The sequence below is a fragment of the Anolis carolinensis genome, chromosome 4 (assembly GCF_035594765.1).
Source record: "Anolis carolinensis isolate JA03-04 chromosome 4, rAnoCar3.1.pri, whole genome shotgun sequence".
NCBI lineage: Eukaryota > Metazoa > Chordata > Lepidosauria > Squamata > Dactyloidae > Anolis > Anolis carolinensis.
Window position 1 is genome coordinate 63,301,823 of NC_085844.1, and position 12,091 is coordinate 63,313,913.

The 12,091-nt window shown below is 43.9% G+C and overlaps 1 protein-coding gene across 4 annotated transcripts in view; it reads right to left on the reverse strand.

Moving 5' to 3' along the window:
- spire1 (spire type actin nucleation factor 1) overlaps positions 1-12,091 on the reverse strand; it is a 131,585-nt gene that overhangs the window by 101,682 nt on the left and 17,812 nt on the right. For all 4 annotated transcript variants that reach the window (XM_062980541.1, XM_062980542.1, XM_062980544.1 and 1 more), the window contains exon 2: positions 6,161-6,195. In XM_062980541.1, the coding sequence (XP_062836611.1) occupies positions 6,161-6,195 (35 nt within the window). The remainder of the gene's footprint in view (positions 1-6,160; positions 6,196-12,091) is intronic.

A 12,091-nucleotide genomic window follows, 5' to 3' on the forward strand; every position in this document is an offset into this window, starting at 1 on the left:
TGGGGTTTTTTATGCACGCCTTGAGTTTAGCTTTGGCTAACCTTCCTCCAACTCTCAAAATACCCTCCTTGTCTAGAAATGGGTTTAACTCATTTAGAAGACTTTGATTAGGGATGTTGAGCCCTTGCTCTAGCCTAGCTATTTCCGGCTTGAAAGCAGATCTCTGCACTGACTTGAATATGACGCTCTTAGCCTTTATCATATCCTGGACCTGTAAAGGCTGACTATCTTTGCAGACTGAGCGATGTATAAGCCTAGCAACTGCTCTAAGAAGACTGTGCCACTCCGAAAAACGTTCAAAACGGTGTGGTTCCAGGCAAGATCTTTGGCCCGTCTTGATTTCTGTGGTTGATTTGCAGGCTTTCACCTCTGCACTTCGTGAGACTTGAGCATTCATAATGTCCGAAAACCTTTGCTCATCTTTCGAGAGCGCTATGGCTTCGTCTCTCTCAGAGACTTTGAAGATGGAGGAATACTCTGGAGTTATTGCTTGGCAGTAGACTGAGATGTGACTTAGGCAACTGCGCACAAGTGTAGGACGTCCACCTTTAAGCACCTGTGCTTGATTGGAGTCCAACGACGATGGTGGGTGCATCTTGTTTATGCACACTGGGCCTATGACTGTCCAGCCTAATGGCAATTGTTGTGCGATAGGTGCACCTGGAGGTCCTTTAACTTGGTCGTTCACACAGAACAAGCTCGGGCAGTCCGAGCCAAGCAAAAGGGCAATGTCCACATCTGGCCGAAAGGCTGGTATAGCATTCTTTAGCCTTCGCAAGTGTGGATGAGCCTCCACAACTTCTCTGGTGACAATCTGCCTTTTGTTCCGGGGAATAGAGGAACACTCAATCAGGTCTGGCAACTTGAACTGTCTCTTCTGGTCGCAAGAGGAGACAACGAAGCCAGATGCTATGCGACCCTGCAACTTCTTTTTTCCTGCACACGTAGTCATAGTGTAGTCGACCATCTTGGTTTTAAGGTCAAACATGCGGAAGAACTCTGGAGTAGCCAGGGAGGCGTCGCTCTGTGAATCCAGGGCCACATAGAGTCTCTTTCTAAGCCAAGGGCTCTTGGCTGGATATACATCCGCTAGGCAGATAGGATGACAAACTCTGTACTGGTGCGAGTCAGAACACAGCTCTGTACAGGCGACTGCTGAAACTTCCACCTGCATCTCTGGTGCGGCTGGCTTGTCGGTGTCTTCGACTGCTGACTTTTCTTTTGGTGAAGCGTTCTCTTTGGGGTGGGAGATGATATTGGAGTTGTGCATTGCGGTGCAATGCTTGAGGCTGTTGCATTTCTCACACTTGATGTTTTCTTTGCAGTTAGATGCAAAGTGTGGAGTTGCTCCACAGCATCTAAAGCAGATTCCCTGCTTTTGAACTAGCTGTTGCCTTTCTTTGTATGTCTTTCTACTAAACTCCCTGCAGTTGGCCAAGCTGTGAGGCTTTTGGTGAATAGGGCAAAGCAACTCTTTTACCTCCGACCTGGGTTCGTCAGTCTTGAGTTGAGTTTCGACTGCCTTTACGCTGACAGGTCTATTGGCCTCTCTAGGTGGTTTCTTGTCCACTTCAGGTGCCTTCTCTGGCTGGGTCCCTTGGTATAAGGTGGGGAGGCCCGTCTGTGGATCATTCCTTTCTCTGGCTGCCCTGGTGATGAACTGGACCAAATGAGAAAATGGAGGGTATGCCTGGGAGTGGGCCTCCTTGTAGTTGAAGACCTCCTGTCCCCAGCGTTCTTGCAAAGTGAAGGGCAGCTTGGTCAAGATCTGCCTCTGGGACAGGTGCTGATCGAGGCACTTCAAACCGGGCAGTTCTGGATTCTCCTTGGCCGACTCTAATTCCGTAAGGAGATCGCTGAGGTCCCACAAGAGTTTGAAGTCTTTGAGTTTTAAAGCTGGGAACCTTTGGAGCTTGTCCATAAGAGATGCTTCAATCTCTGTGCTGGCCCCATACCTCTGCTGCAACCTGGCCCAGGCCTTTTCCAGGGCTTTGTCGGGATCGGCTACGTGGGCTGCGTAGATCTTCTTAACTTGTGAGGATGAGGCTGGGCCCAACCATGCAGCCAGGAGAGTCAGTTCTTCCTCAGGCAATAACTTTAAGTCTCTGATTGCTCTCTGGAAGGTGGCCTTCCAGAGAAGAAATTCCTCAGGCTTGTCCGAAAACTTTTCGACACCCTTGTCCTTAAGATCTCTTCTGGGGCTTCTGATGATGGAGACAAGCTGGGACTCTGGCGTCGAAGGGAACAATTGAGGAGTTTGCTGTTGTGGAGTGGACTCCCACCGTGTACCTTGCGTCAACCTTTGGCCTCTTGGAGGGATGACATCGACCACTGACGAATCGATGGTTCCCTGTGCAGCTGTCTGTAGGGGCCAACTAGCACTCGGCCTTGAGGCCCTGATTGACTGACCTAGGGTTTTAGCAGGAGGCACAGGTAGCTCGAGCAAGGGTGAGCTCCCCGCTATGACGCTCTGCTCTGCAGGAAACTCAAACGTGACTTTGGGGCCCTGCTCTGGGTAAGGAGAGAAGTCTTCCTGTTCCTCATCCGAAAACTGGCTGTTCATGCTGCCAAGGTGCGCAAACACTTTGGCAGAAGGATCCTGTATTGGTAACTGGCTTACATTTTCTTCTGTGAGTGGCTCAATTAGGGCCTTGGCCAAAGTCTCAGCTCTTACCCTTTTGGCTGCGGCATCCATCTTTATTCTAAGCATCTCTATACGAGCCTGTTCTATTTGCAGTCGTTGCTCTTCTTCTTTAAAGGGAAGGGTGAGATCAGCTGCCTTAGCATCAGCCTCCGCCCCCGCTACCTTGCTCTTTAGCTCTAGACGTGCAGCCTCCTTAATGTGCAAGGCAGCTAGGGAAGAGATGGCACTCCCAGCAGCAGAAGACTTGCTAGAGTGGCTGTGTTTAGACGATGCACGCTCCCTTAGTTTAGATACCTGGCTAGAGCGGTTGGACTTAAGACTAAGTGCCACAGCAGGTGATTTTAAAAGATTGGTCTCATGGCTGCATAAGGAAGACTGATTTCCTTTTGGCTCAGACCTTAGATTAACAGGTGGAGAACTAAATTCCAAGGCATCTAGAATTGCCCTCACCTTATTTTCTTTCTCATTAGTGTCAGCTAAGACACTCACTATTTCTAACTCTGAATCCTTGGCGTTAATGCGCTCGAGGACCTGGACTATCTTAGACACCAAACCCCTCCAGAGACCGAAGGTCTCTTCAAGGTCTGTCTGTAATATGGATGGCACCCTTGTAATACCCAAGCTCTCAATTCTGACCATCAATGTTACAATTCGCTCCCATGCCGAACCTAACCTCACATGGAGGAGCTCCTTTTCGTCTATTAGATGGGCTAGCATTTTGGCTGAAGGGTGCTTTATCATTTGGGGCCTTTCATTCCTACTTTCAGCCTCAGAAGGAGGTATACCATCTGTATCATCTTGAAATTGCATAGACATTATGTATTCTTAATAGCAAGTAAATTTACAACAAAGGCAAATACAACATACCAGCAAGTAAATTTACAATAAAAGCAAATGCAATATATAATACAATGCACAGCACTTAACCATAGCAATATATATCACTAAGTAACTATACTTTACAAAGATTGTGACCTTTGGCGCCAGACTTTGGTGGGCAAGCTGCAAAATGTCAACTGACAGCAACTTGCCACTTGATACCTCCCTTGCCCGAGTGACGTAAACTGCCAAAATGGCGACTTCGCCAAATTTTCAAGCACCTCGTGCTCTGCGGCTCGAGGCCTGCCGCCGAAGGAGCACCGAGGCTGGCTTTGGAAAGGAGGAGAGAAGAGACGCCTCCTCCCCGCTGTGAAGGGAGGTCACCACCGCAGGACGATGAAACAGGTGACCACCGCAGGACGATGAAGCAGGTCACCACCGCAGGACGATGAGGCAGGTCACCACCGCAGGACGATGAGGCAGGTCACCACCGCAGGACGATGAGGCAGGTCACCACCGCAGGACGATGAGGCAGGTCACCACCGCAGGACGATGAGGCAGGTCACCACCGCAGGACGATGAGGCAGGTCACCACCGCCAGGCGATGAGGCAGGTCACCACCGCAGGACGATGAGGCAGGTCACCACCGCCGGACCATGAGGCAGGTCACCACCGCAGGACGATGAGGCAGGTCGAAGCCGGCCGAGTGCTCCGGCCGAACTCGCAGCAGCGTTGCCAGGCCTGTCCAGGTTCTAGCCTGGTTCTGGTGGGCTTCACGCCTCAGAGCCAGCCAAAGAACTGTCGCTGGTGCTCCGCGGCTCGAGGTCTACCGCCGAGGGAGCCCTGGACGTTGCTGGGAACTGCACAGCCTGTGCAAACCCAGAAAGCCACTGGGCCACGTGCGCACACGCGAGCCAAATAGCAAGGAAATAGAGCCCCACTATTTGACTCCTTCAGGTCTGAGAGCGGGCTCCACTGCCTCAGACGCTGGTAGAGTCTTTAGGTATGCAGACTGAGCTCAGGCGGAAAAGCCGCGGCCTATACTAAACTTCCTAAACTATAAAAAACTATAAGCCGTGCAAGCTAGCTCAAGCGGAAAAACCGCTGATCTACCTCAAAACTGTGCCGTCCGCCGGACAGTAAAAAACTATAAAACTGAAACGTGCTGTCCTTTATCCGGGCGAACTGCAAATCCCTATAAGCTGTCCTATAGATATTGAACGACTGAGTCTGGATAACTTCAAAAAAGGATGTTTATTCATACAAGGTTGTAAACCTGGCACAGATCTTAAAGTTGCAGAAAATGAAACAAATTTCTATAGGTTTTAGTCACAGAATTATCCCTGGTTCCAGAAGGCAAAGGTGATTATAAAACCACTATACCCTAATCACGCTGCCTATATTAGAAGGAGAAACTCTTTCCTTCCCTATCTTTACAGCAAAGATTAGTTCTAGAAGCGATGGAATAACTCTGCTCCTCTAACTAGATTTCCTATTCCAGATCAATATAATTCAATACTTATCTAATTTGGATAGGCTTAGATTGGCCTGGTTTTGAGGATGATTTGTCCCAGTTAGCCTTGCACAGCTCCAGCACGTTGGAAGACTATAGCCAGAATGAAGCTCCAAAATGGAGACTAGACCCTGGTAAAAAGGGCGGTCCTAAGATGTTGCACTCTTTGACCAATCACTGCAAAGAAAACTGCAGCCAGCTCTTGCAGATTCCAAGCCACCTTTCCTAGGCCTTTGCAGCCAGAGGCTCAAACAAAATGTAAAGGAGGGAAAACAAACAAACGACCAATAGGTAAGGCAAACCATCGTCCTGGGGGACGGAACAGCCATTTATCATTTCATTTCTCAGTATGTTTACTAAAAATATATTGTTTGCCTTGAGTTAGCCAGTGCTTTGATCTAAGAGATTACTTTTTCTGACAGAAAACTTAACAGGCAGTTAATAACCAAGACAATAGCTGTTTATTACAGTATAGTAACATGATATGTTCCCTTACCTTATCCCTGATCATTTACACCATTAATAAATGACCAAACTGAATTTTCTTTCCATTTAAGAAGAATGGCTAATAAGAAAAACAAATTCACACAGCACTCTAGATTAGATGATAAACCAGTGAAAATTCAGAGGGCATAGCAAATTCGGTATTTAATGGCAAGGAAGTAGCAGAAACTGCCCATCCCAGAAAGTGTATCATGAAACAAATACATAGTGATTAAGTGTTAAACATAGATATAGGCAGTCCCCAAGTTACAAACAAGATAGGTTCTGTAGGTTTCTTCTTAAGTTGAATTTGTATGTAAGTTGGAGCAGGTACATTTTTAATTGTAATTCCCGCAATATATAGATACTAGAGAGAGAGAGTTTGGATAGCACAGGGAATGGTTAACACAACCATGGTGTTTGTTTTGCTGCCTGTGCTCCCATTCAGAAGATTTCACCTCACTTTCCTTGCCTGTGACAATGAGAATTTGAACATTTTGATCTGTTGTGGAAACAAGGATTGGTAATACAGCTTCAGTGGAGACACCTTTTCCTCATGATAACTCTTTCAGGAGTGAATTTCACTTCCTCTGCATAGATTTGTCTCACTTCTTGTTGTCTCATTCCCGTTTTAACTATGAGTTGTTTGTAACTCGGGGGTTGCCTGTATAGTTTTCAAATAAAGCCCAACAAATTCTTACCTCTGTCTCTGAACAATGGGAATATTCTGATTTACCTGAAATTAAAAAAAAAACATATTATTTTCATGTGTTATTTAAAAAAATCATAAACAAGATTAGAAAACTCATTCTAATGTATGAATTCCTGACATATACACAACAAGAAACATGATACTATTTCAAGCTACATAATAACATTTTAAAGGATTATTCTAAATGCTGCTTTCTATATACAGCAGTCTCACTTATCCAACCTTCGCTTATTCAATGTTCTGTATTATTCAATGCAGTCTGCCTCCCGCCTAGATCCACGGCTGTTTCTCTAGGCAGCAACGCACAGTGGGCCAACATGCCCAACAACAACACAAGTGCAGCCACACTACTAAACAAGTGGCAGACTTGTTGTAAAACAATTGGGTAGCATGGAAACATTCATAATTAGGTTAGTCTATATCTAAGGAGCACTAATCTTTTTAGATTATGCATTTTAACAGCAACAGAGGTACTTGTCACTCATTTTCCATTTCATAGTTTAGGTTAATGAGTTTGACCTCTCTCAAAGACACAAAAGAATATTATGAAAGTATGATCTACCAAGTCAGCCTAGGAGATAAGAACAGGGTTATATAATCTATTATAGCATAAGAGCTGTTCAACAGTGGAACTCTCTGCCTCAGAGTGTGGTTGAAGCTCCTTCCTTGGAAGTTTTTAAACAGAGACTGGAAGGGTACTTTGATCTTGCTGTTCCTGCATGGCAGAGGGTTGGATTAGATGACCCATATGGGCTCTTCCAACTCTATGATTCTATGATCTATCTATACCTCATCTAGCCACATTTTCTGCTGGCCTTACTTTTGCCCCAGATTTTCATTTCCTGTCCCTGTCTTTAGTTCAAAGCAGGGGAAGACAGTCTCAATTCTGCCTTTTCCTGTCAATCTACATCCATCCGTCACATGTGTACACATCGCCTCCTTTTCATTTATTTATTTATTTCACGCTTATGCAACTTTCACTATAAGAAATTCAAATTGGCACACATAACTGATTCTTCGGAGCCCCCAATGGCACAGCGTGTTAAGGCGCTGAGCTGCTGAACTTGTAGACTGAAAGGTCGCAGATTCAAAATCAGGGAACGGAATGAGCGCCCACTGTTAGGTCCAGCTTCTGCCAACTTAGCAGTTCGAAAACATGCAAATGTGAGTAGATCAACAGGTACCACTCCAGCGGGAAGATAATGGTGCTCCATGCAGTCATGCTGGCCACATGAGCTTGGAGATGTCTACGGACAACGCCGGCTCTTCGGCTTTGAAATGGAGATGAGCACCAACCCCCACGACACGACTGGACTTAACATCAGGGGAAACCTTTACCTTTAACTTATTCTTCTTTTACTTTTTCAACAAACTTGTTACACATAAATCTTTCCCTGCTTTCACAGAATCTAAATCAGGGGTCCTCAAACTTTTTAAGTAGAGGGATGGTCCAAGATCCCTCAGAGTGTTGGGGGGCCAGACTATACGAACAAATTCCTATGCACACTGCACATGTCTTATTTGTGGTGCAAAACAAACAAACAAAACAAAACAATGAAAGAACAATACGATATTTAAAAATAAGAACAATTTTAACCAACATAAACCTACCAGGATTTCAATGGGAAGTGTGGGCCTGCTTCTTGCTGATGTTAAGTTGATGAGTCAAGTTAATTAGGATTGCTGTTGTTGATGTATACCTTCAAGTCATTTCAGACTTTGGGCAAGCCTAAGTCTAAAACTGAGGGTGGGGGCAGATAATTGACCTTGGAGAGCCGCATCCGGCCCCCGGGCCTTAGTTTGGGGACCGCTGATCTAAATTATAAACACATATAAGTATCTCTCCCTACAGAAATATTTGATAAAAGGCAAAAGATTTACATAATTTTAAGGGGAAAAAATAAGCTACTGGTATCCTCTTTGCAACATCTTTTTGCGGTGGGTTAATTTAAGAAATATTTGTCATAAAGTCAGCCAAAAACGTTGTCATGGCCTGATGTTCTAGCCAGCCTTTAAAATCACAGAAGCATGCAGCATGGAAACCACTTTTTTCTCCTTTCTTACTTCATTCTAGCACCAACCAGTTCTCAGTACATAAGCCACTTTTGCCACCCAGTACAAAGCACCTCCTGCCCAGTGCAAATGAACTGTTTGATATTTGATACAACAGCTCTTCATGGGCTGGGTAATACTGAGAGTACTATAAGGATTGAGGAAGAATGAGAGGCCTCATACACTCATAGTCAGCTGCTGAAGGGAGGAGGAGGAAGTAAAAGCCACACCAATTCAATATAATTAGGTGGATGGGGAGTCTCTTCAAGAAGGGACTATTTCCATATGGGCTGATTTTCGTAGACCTATCTTTAAATCCACAAGTGTTGTTTTCAAAAAGCACATTATTGTAAATCTCAGTTATTAGGTTTGCCAATGTAGAATTCTAGACTTGCTTCCATTTTTCTCCCTTTCCAGGAAAACATTCTGCTTTTCTGAAGACTTAGCATTTGTTTCACACAATGTATGACTCAACTTCAACAGAAGAACTCATAAAGAATGAACATGCAGGACACTCCCATCTTCCTTCCTCCTTCATACTCTCTTCTATGGTTAACTGGAAACAAACAATTGATTTTCAGCATCTTTTATACATAAGCTATGAACAATGGCACCAACTGAAATCATAAGCACATTTACTTAGCAGAGGACTGCACTATTAAATAACTAATGGATCTGAATTTGAATGTTAGGTACAGATCTAGAGAGGTCTTTCAGAAAGCAGCTATATTTCACTTTCAACACTAAAGTGTAGATAAAAATCTTTAGTCAGCTGATGATTAAACACTCTTGAGTGGACTATTCTATACCAGTGAATACCAAACCAAGTAAAATATGCACTCTTTCCAGATATGCTGCAATATCCTTGATTACATTAAAGATCCATGAGGGTAGAAGGTATAAGTCAACCTTCCAAGATGGTAGAGGCTTAAAGAGAAAATGGAACATGATAAACTGTGGTGAGTATAAACAGCAAAATCATACACAAATGCTTTCTCAGATGTAAAGAGCAAAACAACTGCAGATCAGCCAATCTCAAATTTCTGCCTACCTGTGAACTACTGTAACTACAAACTTGCTTAGAAAGAGCTGGCCTGCAGTGGATGCAAACATGACACATAGTCCAAACAAGGCAAATGCAGGAGAACCTGGTGAAAGAATTTAGGCTCTTGCTCTTAAACCAATTATCAAAGTACACACCACCCATCAGGCATATTGATGATATTGAGGACAACACAAATACAGCCTTCCAGTTCTGATCATTGCATAAGAACATGACTAAGAAACTAAAACAAGCAAATTATCATCTCCAAAATGAAGTTGAAGACCTCAAAAATTGGTTGTAGTGTATCAATATTCGCTTGGAAGGGGGGGTGTTCTAGCGCTCCAAGAAAAAGGGGATATGCTAATGTCCATATTTTCCCGGATTAATGAAACTATCTCAAGCTGGGCCCTAAAATTTAGAAATTGAGCAAATAAACAGATCCATCAGCTTGAACTTAAACTCTACCCAGAGATACCACCCAAAGAAGATGTAAACTTTAAATAGGTTTTCTATTGTGCATAATTTAAACTACAAGAACTACAAAATACAAGGCTTTTCAATAACTATCTGTCTGGAGACCTATGGAAACAATGATATTTCAAACCTTTGGCATCTTGTTCTAACAAGGAAGAATAAAATATAAATAAGGCTTCCCTTTTAACTTAATTATTACACATAAAGACATTGTCATGATTATAACAACTAAAACACACACGATCAGCCGTGGATTAAGTCTCACAGTGAACTGAAGGAAGAGGAAAGGAGCAAAGACAAATTCCCAGCTCAAAAAGGAAATAGACAACTATCTTCAGACTGGAAGAATGAGAGAACTGCAAAAGAGAATCTCCTTGAGCTTTAGACTGCTTAAGACAAAGGAAAATAGGGTTTCAGCTCAATGATTGTGACTTTTGTCTCTATTATTATTATTATTATCATCATCATCATCTTTGTGATACTTGGAACCATATTAAGAGCTCTACCTATTCCTCTTTTCCAGCCTTTTCCTTGCTCCTGTTTTCTCACAATTTCCCTGATACTAAGAGGTATTTATTTAATTTTCTTCAAATGTAGCAAACTTGCAATAAAATAATTACTTTATTTTCACTACCCTTCTTAAAACTGCATGCTTCAATCTCATTTTTTTTGTTTCTCACTAGTTTGAGATTTGTGTTTTCCAACTGCAATACTAAAGATCAATACACATGTTTTCAGAAAAGATAAGATTGATCTTATTGAGATCAAGTACAACCCTTAGATTCTTACCTTCTTGGATTTAATGTTTAACAAAAATTTTGTTTTGATATTTGTTCTAAGGCTATGGATGTGGCTTATTTACTGTCTAATACTTGCATATTTCTTTGTATGACTCTCTGAGCTGTGCTGGCAGGGGGTGGAAGCATGCTGCTAAAGGGTTTTATAATGCCATTATAATGCAGATTGAATTGGATTATATAAACTGTGCACATATAATCCAGTTCAATGCAGTTCAATCTCTATTATATGAGTCCATACTGACCATATAATGCAGTTCAAACTGCATTATACAGCAGTGTAGATGGGTACCTGTGTATTAATCCTGGATAAGATCAAAATTGTATCATTCAATGTCAAGGGTATACACTCTGCTCTTAAAAAGAGACTGATTGTTAAAGCAACTGAAGTCCAATATTCTACTTCTACAAGGAACTCATAGGAGAGGTATGGAACCCTTATTCCCTTGCTCCCTATATAGTGCCCTTACTTACTTAGGCGATCCCTCGTAGTTCGAGGACGATAGTCTTCCATCCTCCTTGGTGTCTTGGGGGTGGGTTCTTAGGTGGCTGAAGAGACCTATTCTTGACCCGCATATTCTCCCGCAGTGAGGACATTGGTTTCCAGGTGGAAGGCGGTCCCGGTCGGGGTTAGCTTGACGCTCCTTCCTCTTGGCACGTTTCTCCCTTAAGCCCTCCGTTCGTGCCTCTTCGAACTCCGCAGCACTGCTGGTTACAGCTGACCTCCAATTGGAGCGCTCAAGGGCCAGGGCTTCCCAGTTCTCAGTGTCTATGCCACAGTTTTTAAGGTTGGCTTTGAGCCCATCTTTAAATCTCTTTTCCTGCCCACCAACATTCCGTTTCCCATTCTTGAGTTCGGAGTAGAGGAGCTGCTTTGGGAGACGGTGATCGGGCATTCGGACAACGTGGCCAGTCCAGCGGAGTTGATGGCGTAGGAGCATCGCTTCAATGCTGGTGGTCTTTGCTTCCTCAAGCATGCTGACATTTGTCCGCCTGTCTTCCCAAGAGATTTGCAGGATTTTCCTGAGGCAACGCTGATGGAAACGCTCCAGGAGTTTGGTGTGACGTCTGTAGACAGTCCACGTTTCGCAGGCGTAGAGCAGGGTTGGGAGGACAATGGCTTTATAAACAAGCACCTTGGTATCTCTACGGATGTCCCGGTCATCAAACACTCTCTGTTTCATATGGAAAAATGCTGCACTCGCAGAGCTCAGGCGGTGTTGTATTTCAGTGTCGATGTTGACTTTTGTGGAGAGATGGCTGCCAAGGTAGCGGAAATGGTCAACATTTTCTAATGTTACACCGTCAAGCTGTATTCCTGGCTTTGCAGAGGGATTAGCTGGTGCCTGTTGGAAGAGCACTTTGGTTTTCTCGATGTTCAGTGAGAGGCCGAGCTTCTCGTATGCTTCTGCGAAGGTGTTTAGAGTGGCTTGTAGGTCTTCTTCTGAATGGGCACAGACTACGTTGTCATCAGCATATTGGAGTTCTATAACAGATGTTGTGGTGACCTTGGTTTTGGCTCTCAGTCTGCTGAGGTTAAATAGCTTGCCAT